The sequence below is a fragment of the Scomber japonicus genome, chromosome 11 (assembly GCF_027409825.1).
Source record: "Scomber japonicus isolate fScoJap1 chromosome 11, fScoJap1.pri, whole genome shotgun sequence".
In the NCBI taxonomy this organism is placed as follows: Eukaryota; Metazoa; Chordata; class Actinopteri; order Scombriformes; family Scombridae; genus Scomber; species Scomber japonicus.
This window is the reverse complement of record NC_070588.1, coordinates 17,882,572-17,894,884: the sequence shown is the minus strand read 5'-3', so window position 1 is coordinate 17,894,884 and position 12,313 is coordinate 17,882,572. Positions and strand designations below refer to the sequence as shown.

The 12,313-nt window shown below is 37.9% G+C and overlaps 1 protein-coding gene across 1 annotated transcript in view; it reads left to right on the top strand.

The window, feature by feature from the left end:
- The first annotated feature begins 9,312 nt into the window (after positions 1-9,312).
- Positions 9,313-12,313, top strand: part of myo10l3 (myosin X, like 3) — a 54,262-nt gene continuing 51,261 nt past the window's right edge. Inside the window, exon 1 of the mRNA XM_053328742.1 lies at positions 9,313-9,435. Coding sequence (XP_053184717.1) covers positions 9,415-9,435 — 21 coding nt within the window. The 5' untranslated portion in view covers positions 9,313-9,414. The remainder of the gene's footprint in view (positions 9,436-12,313) is intronic.

Sequence of the window (12,313 nt, the reverse complement as noted above, 5' to 3'; positions counted from 1 at the left end):
GTGTGCGCACGATTATGTAATGCAGAAGGGGAAAACAGGCAGGTCGCTCGGCCAATCATATCATTGGACCGAATGATATGATTGGTCGGAGTTTTCACTGAATATTATGAGAATGGAATAATCTTTTGTTTCTGTGCCTAGTGGATCTCTCTAAGATTTTAGAGTACCATTACCTTATTAATAGCATTTTAACCTAAACAAAAAAATGTGTAAGAATGTTTCAAAGGTAAGGGTAGCTTTAATTGATTAGTCGACTGAAAATTTTAATTAATCAGCAGTCATTTTGATAATTGAGTCATCCTTAATGGCTAATATCTCCAATGTGTCATACATGATTAAAAACTCAATACCTTAAGGGGAAGGGGAAATCTGAACCCTGTTTGTGAATCACACAGTTGAATCATATGATATGAGACAGCACTGTAGAATTCCCCGCAGGTTTCCATATCAGTCCTGGGTTCAGGATACTATGAAGAATGTGCCCCCTCTGTTTTCTCAGGCTCTGAATGGCCAGTGAGTCACTGCTTGGGCTCATTTAGACTAATACTCTGGACTCTGAGAGAAAACTGTTCTCAGAAATGACACAATAAACAATAACAGCTCAGTAACATGACAAATGTCCATTGGTATGTTTGCATTTTATGACAGATTTAACTCTGCAGTTGGTTGCACCCCTGGTATAAGTTTCCAGGTTTCTGAAAGCGAGCCAAAGATGGGAACAGATAGGAAGCATAAGCATCTTACCGTGGGAGTACAGAAATATGAAGCTCTATAAACAAACAGGAAGTTGACAGTGTGGGGGAGCATGGGAAGTGTGTGAGCTGGCCCTCGTTCTTCAGCCTGAAGGAAGGTACGGTATGCATTTGGGCTATAAGGGTGCAGGATGAGGAGGAATGTTTGTGGTGAGATATGTTGTGAAATCCTGCTGCTTGGACTCCAGTTTAATTCCATTGACCCAGGAAGCTCCATTATGGCCGATTAAGAAACCCACACTAATCACTGTGATGAATGCCTTTCTTCCGTCCTCTCCCCCATATTTTCTTGTATGTTTACTGTGAATACATAAGTGTTCTCAGTTTATTTGAAGCTATGTTCCTACAAGCAGAAGGAGACTAGAAATGGCAAGTTTGGATGATTGGTATGGTCCAATACTACAGTCTATACTGATGAAATGTCTTAACATGTCTTGATTTCCAGAAAACCTTGTACTGACACTCATGAAGCTTTGTGACCCCTGACTTTTATAGAAGTCTATTTTTAGTTATCCAGTGATATATGTTTTACATTTTCTAGATGGACTGTGACAAAATTTACTACAGACACTCATGGTCCCCAGTTATTTTATCTATTGTAGGCCTATTTGTTATTCTTGTTTATATCTTTGCTTTCTTCTTTCCAAACTATTGCCTTTATTTGATTAAAAATTATTAATTAAATAGGCCTACAGCATAAAAAAGATGTATGAACCACAAGTCTCTCTCAAGTATTGAGAGTTTCAGATGAAATGATGACACATATGATACAAAATCTTTTGCTTGTTGTTTTCATAAAAAGGTGGTTTGAAATATTTTTGATTTATATTTTTTGAAGGCACTGGCATTGGCATTGTTGGCAACACTGAAGAAAGCGCTTATATTTTATCGAAAACAAAATATAACTATAATTGAATCCACTGAATCGTTATCTCTTACAGGATTTATTTTTACCCTTCATCTTGAACCTTTATCATAAGAACCACAGAGAGACTGCTGACATAGGTGTGAGTAATGCTTTCAATTGGAGACCTGCTGGCTCTGTGGTGCTCCAGGATCAGCTACATAATCTAATAAATGTGGCACCAGGGTTTGTCATTGACCATATTTACACAGTAATATGACACTGCCAGTGAGAGTGATCCGATGTAGATTGAATCACCTTTGTTTAATGATATTGACAGATGTTCCATTTTTATCACAATGTTCCTGCTCTCCTCTTGTCATCTATCACATTCCATATAATCAGTTTTTTTTTTAACCCTGTCCCTCCCTCTTTGTTTGCTTTGTCACCTGGGTGTGTCCAATGTAATCCACTGCTCCCCTGACACAGCAGTGCCCATCCTGTAAGATGAATAAGCGCCTCCCACATCAATTTCATTAGTAAAATCCAACAATAACATTTATGACATCATTACTCTCATTTACATGAATGACTGGAGTTATTTTATAATGTGTAGCGTTTACTTCATGTTATCCTTTCTTACACTCTTGCACACTCTTGCCTAAAGCTTAAACTCATAAAATTCATTTATTATTATTATTTATAATTAATAATTATTTACCATTTTATGTAATTACATTTTTCTATTAATATAAAATAATAAAGCACAAGATGGCATATTACAGTAAAAAAGAACAAAACAAATCTGAGCAAATAGAATTAGCTACAACTACGGTGATAAAAAACTATAAACAAAAAAGGAGGGCACCATGTGTCAATAGATACCACATCAATGGATATGGTCTGTCTACTCAACATCTTTAGGACATGTATCACATGTCTGTTCCTCCTCTGATGTTCTTCTTGAAGTTTCTCACTTTATTTGTTAATTGTTCAAAGTCTCCAAAGACTTTACTTGGCAATTATAATATTATGATGTAGCTTGTTAACAGGTTTTCAGATCAACTGGTTCATTGCAACACATATCAAATATCATTTTCATCAATATTTCAAGGTCTGGCAGTCTCAAGCTGTCTGGATTTTCAGTATTTGGACAGTTGTACACTGTTTTCACTGCCTTTAAGCATAAATAATTTAAACAAGCAGCTCATACCATGATACTGTTGTGAAGGAGGATCAATAGTTGTGCTTGCTGTACAGCTGGCACTCAGGGTTCAGGCAATCCATGGTTGGGTGCTTTTTATATAATCAAACAACCTCCAGTTAAGTGATTATCATGGTCCGGTAATGACTAACAGCTCATGGCTGCAGAGCAACTAATCAAACAGTCACTCTCAGTCAGTGGGACCTCCATCACATGGGCTCAAACCAGACGTACTCATTATTTGACATGAGGCTGCAAAAGGGTCCTTCACTTGACCTGAATGCCTTTGCCTGAGGTCTTGTCTGCCAATAGAGGGATAATCACAGACTCTCTGTCTCCATTAGCCCTATAAATACACTATTCTTCATGTCACACTCTATTTTCACACTTAATCAGACATTTATTTGAAAAAGCCAGTAGATTGATCTGAAATGGTCACATGACCCTTACTTTTTAGGAGGAGTGCATTAAAAATGTCTTTTATGCATGAGGTTTATCAGGTTTATCTGTCGGTGCCACTGCATGTGTGGCTGCAGAGACCATTTCTGAAGCCACACATTTTTTCACAAATGAACCACATGCTGTAAGCCGGATGTGGGGGAAAAGATTGTATAGTAGATCTGTATGTGTGCTGCCTTGAGAGTTTTTAACAGCTTGTAAAATGTAACACTTTGAGATCTTAAAAAACATTTTTGTTGCTATGATGCTATATTTATCCTCAGTCCTTCCCACCTCTTATGAGTGAGGGTTGCCACTTGCCTCGATGACTGTTGTAGCATGAAGGTCTGATAATAGTTGTTCATTATGTAAACAAATCTGATAGTATTTTTCAATTTAGCACTTAACACGTACAATTAGGACAGAGCACTATATCAGCCTTGCAGACCCAACACTCAGCTGATCATTTCGTCAGTCTGTGGTATGGCTTGTGTCTCCATCAGTAGTCACACTGGAATGCAGGGTCAGAGATCTGTTTTTTCAAATGTAATTGAAAACCTTTAAGGCAAAAATAAACCATGACATGTGCACTTATACAAATACTTATCTGACACTGACAGCCATATGCTGCAATGCCTATAGATAAGTTATTATTGGCCACATTTGTTCCACTTTATATACTGTATTATATACTGTAATATAATTGTGTTATATTACTGTAACTAGTGCAAGTTATTTACTTCATAGTTTAAACTGTTAACTACAAATGAATAGCACTCCAAACACAAGGTAATATAGTAGGATTGGCTCTCTATAACAACGCTATCGTCCTTCCTCTTGTGGAAGCAAAATTGAGATGTTGTGCTCTTCAACGGCGGTGGCCATTTTCCTGCTGTGATGGTTCACCACCATTTTTAGATTTTAATTCCACTCCAAAACAAGAATAGACTTCAAAAGCTCACCTGCACAATTGTTCTCCTCAAAAGGACCAGCACATGTTGACTGGTTCAGAGCAGTCTGATGACCCTCATCCCTTCCCCCAGTCCCTCTGGGAATCTTGATGACCAAATGGATGTTTTGTTCTTGTCCTCTTTGTCCTCTCAGGTAGAGTGAAAGAAAGCTTTGCTCTTACACACAATTTACTCCCTGCCTGTCAACTTGCCACAGTTTCAGATTGAGGGCATTGTTTTGTTTTGGCAAATGTGTAATGGGTAATGCTTAGTCGGTGCAACGCTTGAATATACTCAGCAATCAACCCTGTCCAGGGTCATTAAGAGCTGACATTCATCCCTATTTTCACAAGGTCAAATTATCTGGGACATAAAGTCAACGGTTCCTTCACAATACTAAAGATGTGTGCACTCTTTGCCACAGCACAATATGGCCAAACTCATAATGATATTGATATTTAGGGGTTGAACAATATTCATTCCCCTTGTTTTTAATTTGATTGTGATAAACATTCACACTGACCAGGACGTTTTGAAAAAAAATAAAATCATTTTACTCTGGTGAATGTAAGGGTCGGTTTATGCTCAGTCAGAACTAGTTTGTGCAACGTGTTGAAACCAAAAGTGTTTATAGTTGGTCCAAAAAGCTTCAGAGTGAAAAGTCATCTGTCATAGAGACGGGAAGGATGTGATATTGTTTTAAAATATGGGATAATTATGCATATTTTCTGACTGTTGAGAATGAAAAAGAGAGCTAAAGAGAGAAGGTCAAAGCCTGGCTCCTTTCTCACCTCCACACAGCTGGCCAATAAAGTGGATGTGAAAGTCAGACTGTTGGTTTTGCAAAGTTGCAAAAGTGGTACACAGCCTCCTCTAATGTGATGCTGGAAAGGTGTTGGGGGGTGCAGTTTCTATAGATATTCAACCATCCGATCAGCACGTCAGATGTAGTATACTGTCTCCTTAATGGTGTTGCTATTTCTATATGACCTCAAACCTAGTTTGTCATTTCTGTACTGCAATTTCTTCCTATCAGCTTTCATATAAAACACTTTAGGTATAAAGCTCATATCTGCCAATATCAGTATCACCCTTTCTGATTTATCGGCCTAGCTCTACTGCACAGTACCACTCACAAATACTTTAACTTCAACAAGCACACAGTAGATATTTTGATACTAAACTGTGGTCTTTGTTGTGTTGAGTGTAACTTTAAGTGCTTGTGGTGGAGCAAACCATTCAATACGACTAAATGAAGAAACAAAACTTGATGTAAGTAGCACTAAAGCTAAAGACTAAAGATTTACTTCTAATTGCCTTTATAAACTGTATAAATCTGTACAGTGATAAAGTTTTAGACATACTTTTTGAATAATGTGCCCTAAATGCCCCTTTATTCCATTACTGATGTAAATTAAATATAACTATATGGTGCTATCAAAGGTCAAGGAAGGACATGGCTTTAAAAAAGGAAGATTTGTCCAGACGTGAATCACAGAGGGGAGCTTTTCTTATGTGTTACTATGCATTTAAGTGGAGTAATTAACATGCAATGATTGATCTGTGTAGCACTGGAGACAATCAGAGCAGCTGGCAGTCTGTTATGGATGTGGAGGACAAACTCTCCAAAAGGTTTCTGAGTCATATAGCTGAGTCACTGGCATAGAGATTGTTGAAATTTAATTCTGTTAAAGACCTTACAGGAACACAAACAATGATTGGGCTGTTCTTATGAAAGCTGTTCCTTATCTTATAATCTGGAATTACTGTTTCACCAAAACAAGTTGCCCGCACTTGTGCCAAGGGAAACCTGTAAAGGGCAACATCATTGCAAAAAGCTGGAACTTCTACATACTATCTATGTACTACATAACTATCTACATACATCAAGACCATCTTAAACTATTACATAATACTTCATCTATAATTGATACATTCAAGAGATTAAGCACAATTTAGAGGTTGTACTTTGGTCTATAACGATCAAATTAAGATGTTTGTCCTTTTATGTTTACTGATAGTATACATAGTGACTGTTTGATTAAGGGGTGTTTAAGGTATTTAATGAGGTGTTCCAGGTATAAACAAATGTGATTTATGTACAGGGTTCATTAAAGGAAAATAAACCTCTCATAATGCCAATAAAGTCCACTTAATTGATTTCCAATATAATAGCCTAGAATATACAAGAGTATCAAAATGCTTCATTCACCTTTGCAGCACCCAAAAGCTTAAATCATGATAAGTCCCACTATATTTGAAAGTAAAAATAAATGGATTATTCTGTGTCATAATAGTGGTCAGACAGGAGGATGACGTGTAACAAAGCCACCAGCAGCCAACTTCAGTAGCCTGATTCATTATCAAATGCATTTCAGAGAGAATGCATTTATTAGCTGCCATACAGTCAACAATGATTACATAACAGACTGCACACAGTTTACCAGACTGGATCTCTTGCATGTCTTTCACATATAGATTATCTTGAGTTTGTCTGTCTATAGTTAAGTTCAGGTCATGACTGAGTCCCTGAGTTTACTGGCATAAAAGTCACAGATTAAAAGGCTAGTGCTTTTCCTCTTGTTCCTCGTAAATAAAAGTACAAGCTTAAAAGACTACCAGTAATATTCTGTCTGGTAAGTTTGGGGAAATGCAATAACAATGCACGGCTAGGTCTTTTCAGGTCAGTTTGCCAGCTTGTACAAAATAATCCACATGCCCCAAGCGGATATTTCTAGCTTCTGAGCACCATGCACATTCTCTGCTCTCACTATGTGGAGCAGGAGGTAATTATTATTCCTGGTGCTGGTATTTCTGATAAATGGTTAAGACTCTAACCTCATACTGAACCTTTGTTGTATTTCCCTTTTCTCTACGGTTTCCTCTCTCTCTGCATTTTAATCAAATATAAACTTAAGCATTGATGACAATATTTATCTACTCATTAAGAAAGAAAGCATAGGAAATAAAGATGTAATGAAAAAACAATGGAACCATCATGTGTAACATTTCATTACAAAACCAAAAAATGTAACTTGTCCCTGAAAACAAACAGATGCACTCTTCTAAACAAAATACAAAATAAATGAATAGGATTTTTTTTTAAACAGTAATCTTAAATAATTTGATGATGTGTTTGCCACAGTAATGAATGGAGACTAGTCAGTGTGCAGAGAATGATGACAGTTTCTGATCTAAAATACATCCTATAAATAATCATAATTTTGTTATTTATAGTTGTTTTTAAGCTGTGGGAAATTATTTTTGAACACTAGGGGGCACACTCTAGAGTCCAAAATTTTCACGATAAATCACCTTCTGAAAGTGTTCTCAGATTGAACGCCAACAAGAAAATCAATGTAAAACACAACAAACAGATGGCAATAGACCCTCTCACAGAAGGCATTCATGAGTCAAAGCAGGAAAAGCACAGGTGTAGATAATAACATTAACAATGGCTCCATTCGATTAACTGTCTCAGTAAGTTATGTCAATGAGTGAACAGGCACAATATCAGAGCGTTCACCTAATGTAATTAATTCATGTTATAAATTCGTCCTGCAAATGTTCTGCTTTGAAAAATTAAACTTTTGGGAGAGACAGGAGGTCAATAATAAAAATGTCTTAGTTATAGCTATTTGTAAGTGGGTGTGGCACTACATGAGACTCACACAGTTGTTTGCTCTTCTCACTAGTTAGTTAGCTTATAGGCTATTACAGGTAGGCTACTCAATAAATATGCTCCAGTGTTAGCAGTATGGGAATGAATAATCTACCCAGATAAGGGGTATCGATTGAATTTTTTAAAACAGAAACAGTAGATTAACCAGTACAGAACAATTTCTGATGCTTCACATGAAGAATATAATGCAAGAGGTGAAAACTCCAAACCAAGCAGAGTCTGGCTAGTCGCTCATTAATCTACGCAGGCATCCATGACTTAGTTTTCCTAACACAGTATGTAACCAAATGAAAACAATGTTTTAAGTCAGAAAACATCTGATCACATTTCCAGATGTGACAGTTGATGCTAAAGACACAATTCAGTCAGTAGTAAAGTAGTAAAGTAGTAAAAGTGTCCCTCCTCTTAAAAATGTGCTTTGATAAATATTACTTGGAGTCATGTTTTCTGCTAAAGGGTAAATGTTTCTCTCCACTCCCCTTAAATCTGGCCTCATACCATATCATTTCTAACATCACAGAAGGCAGTCGTCCAGTATGTAACTTATACAAGTGTGACAAATAGATTTGGGGCGTCCAGTATACATACACTGATAATGATAAAAGACTGTACAGTGAAGAAGACATCTTTTGTCCAGCATTACATCTAGTTCATTTTTTGTACAGATCACACATGTAGTAGGTGTGGTTTGGGATGGTGGGAGAGCCCAATGTTTAATTTATTATTATTATCATTATTATTATTATGTATTTATTACTTTGTTTTTCATCCAGATATTTGTTAAATTTCATGTTTTGAAAACGAGATGGTGTATCTTTTGTGCACAATCTGTTAAAACATGTCTGGATATTAAAGTAGGCCTACAATATACAGTTTGTATGGTCAGACCAATGAGTCAGTCTCCCAGAACCTGCTATATTTATCACAAATGTCCACATTACAGAGTACAGTATTTATTTACAGTGCAAACAATCACTGACTAAAATAAAGGCACCTGCTCCCCTCTTCCACTTCCTCCTCAGTTTCAGGGGATAAGAAACACATAGCCTACATGGATAGCTGGAAGTGCAATATTTTCAGTCTTTTTACACAGATTTTAGTCCTATGTTGAAAATCACAGGATGAAGCTCGCACACACCCTTTTCAACTCATTAGACTCTTTGTGGACACAAAAGAGGGCGTATGATGCAGGAGGTCTGTGGCCCTGCAGGCTCCGCCTCTCTGCATAATGTGCCGGCTCCATAGAAATCAAATGGCCAGACAGCAGAGACTCACAGCGGCAGCACAGCGGCTTCCCGGGACACTGAGCCAGCAGCACAGACAACAACTACTCTGAAGTGCCCGAAAACAGGACTGCAAACATGCCTCGTTTCTGAACCATTCAGTTTTCTGAGCTAAAAGACGAAAACAAGGAACTTTAAAAAAAAAAAAAAATTACTCTGTAGGAAGCGGATGGAAATAATTTGGGAATACAGTTTCCTCTCCTCCACTGTGGTACCCTGAACTCAGACTACAAAGGGACGTGAGGTCGGGCACTGGTTAACATGGAAACATTCTTTTTAGAGGTAAGTTAGCCTCATGTTTCTACACGCACACACACTAAATTACCACAGGCTATTATCTCAAAGCGGTATAAGTTCCAGTGTGAGTTTAAAATGATTGCTGGGATCGCGGCGGGTCTTTTGTTTAGTGTCAGCATGTTGTTGTACTGCGCGTCACACTGACTTCAGAACAGCTACAGTTATGCCTCTCATGTGCTCCATAGCTTATTAAAAGCACCACTTTTTCATATCTACTTTTCTGTAGTCAGTTTATGCCTTCTCATGCCCCAGACTATCAGGGCTGTGCCTCTTTGTAGTGAGCTGGTGTACAGGATGCAGCTGTACAGGGACCTTGAGACATGGGAACTTTAATACATTTAAAGATCTCTCCTCCTTTGACGAACAGAGACAGACTGGACTTAGGACAGCATCACTACCATTCTTTAAGTGTTTCTCCTCTTCTGTAGTTTTTACTAGTGGCAGAAAGTCCAGCAGTAAGTGCCTGTTGAGGCTGGATGTGTCAACCCTAAATCATCCCAGACTCACACAGACACTCACACACAGACTAGGAAGAGACAGTCTGTAGTTCAGACTTGTCATATACCTCTGACTCAGACTCACAGAAAGAGAGACAGAGTGTGAGTGAGATGAATCCACCTAGCAGAGGCCCTCTATTCACCTCTGGTCCATTCCTCTGTTAACAGAATCAGCAGTGTTGTCCCTTTAGGGATGTGATGTGACTCTCAGTGTAGGTTTCAATATGCTCTTTATTCTCAATAGTGGAACAAGTTGTAACTCATTCATATCATTATTATCATCATCACCATTATCATTATTTTTCCTTTCTTGAACTTTACCTAATATTGACATCATGCTGTGACTTAGATTTCGATTATAGGAATACAATTATTCTACTTGAGGTTGTCCAATCTGACAAAGACTTCTGTTTGACCAAATCTATGTTAATGGAAAAGTGGTATTTTTTTCATTGTCTTTTTACTTAGTAATCTAGGTTTGTTTTAATTTAAAGGAAATGATCACAGAGTTTAACAAAACCTAAGAAAAAATATTATAAAGATGTCCAACTGTGGGTTTTAGAAACTAGGTGGTCTAATGCTTGTTAGAACATTACAAGGACACAATTTGGGGTAAATTACTGACTTCTTGTTATATTGGACAAAGAAGTGGACATCTCTTTGGTGACTTCAGTTATATGATAAAGGCATCAGAAAGCTCATACAGATGAAACAATGTTGACCTCTATTGACTTTTAATATTCTGCTGTATAAACAGTGAACAGATTGAGCTGAACTCAATTCTGGTTCATGATCTGATTTTATTAGATGGATATTCTGTTCAGAGGACGGATATGATTTCAGCTCAGAGAACATTGTTATAATTTGGTTTGAGTCCTTTATCCTCTACAAATTGTGAGGGATTTCCCCCAAAGATTTATTCGACTTTATCCAGGTTTTCTTTTTATTATTTTATCTAATATGGTTATGTAGTAGATTGCTTTTTATCCTCTAGTATAACCAGCTGCACTGATCCATGTATGTATATCTGGATCTAGTTTCTAAATGTAATGTCCCCATTCATAGTTTTTCATGTCAGTCAGCATTTCAGTTATGTACAGTCCCTCTCCAAGCGACACTTTGGGCCTGTTATTTATATGTGTGTGCGTGTGTGTGTGTATATATATATACACACACACACATAATCGAATATACAAATCCCAAACAAATCCATGATCATGTTTGAAGCTGTAGTTTTTTCTTTTTGTCAGAAAATAGTTTATAGTTATTGAAGTAGTATAGTCATTAAGTGACAAACTTTTAATGAGCCAAAACTGGAGAAATATGCAGTGAAGGTTGTTGCTGTCATCTAATTGAATGAACTGTTGGCATAGACGCCTTTATGTACCAGTAGACCGACAGGAAACATGAGCGAGAGAGAGGGGGGGGGGGGGGGGTTGTGTGACATGCAGCAAAGGACCTACGACCGGGATTCGAATTGGGGTCGGCTGTGTATATGGCATGAGCTCTAACCAGTAGACCACCTGCGCACTCCTGCCCTGTTTTTTTAAAATGACATTTGGGTTAAGATAAGAATCCAACATCCTCAACAACATAGTGCTACCAGTGTGGATTTAATTAAGCAGGGATACTGGAAGTGAACTAAGACAAGGATTAAACTGAGCCAACTCGGCGGAAACAAGTGCAGCAGAATAAATCTTTGGCTTGATTCATTACAGTGCTTTCAGTGAATCCGCCCTTGACAGCTAATGTCAGTGTATAAATTATATGATTGCATTTGCAATTTTCTTTTGCAGGTCGGGTTCACTTAAATTAACTGTTTATCAAGTATCAAGACGATCTAATGCTTATCTAGAGTCAGTTTTCCCTTGCATGCCATCGTCCATGACAACAAAGCTGGCAACGGGGTTAGCAATAGTGGCAGGTACAGGGGTGTGTGCTCAGAGGTTTATCCTGGAAGCCCATCCTGTCCATCAGCACGGCCTTTCCTCTCAGGAGTTGACATAACACCATAAAACCCTCCGCATGGCTGTCTCGCCTCCACACCCAATCCGTCCTCTGAATGGATGTGACCCACTAAACACACACAGTTACTGGGAGTGTGTCAGGGATCTTGTCAGTGCCTGCTAACTTCTGCTGTAGCTATTTGGCCATGCTAGACTTCACTGTATCAGGAAATATGGTGTGTGTGTGTGTGTGCGTGTGTGTGTGTCTGTGCTTCCAAGTTAATGTTTTTTAGCGTTACAGAATCCCTTAGATATTTTATGCCTTTGTGAAACATCCTGTTGACGAAGTTGAATCACAGCTATGTGCATTTCTAAACTTGGTAATCGGTTCCTTTAAAGCAGCAGCTGCTACTCACTGTA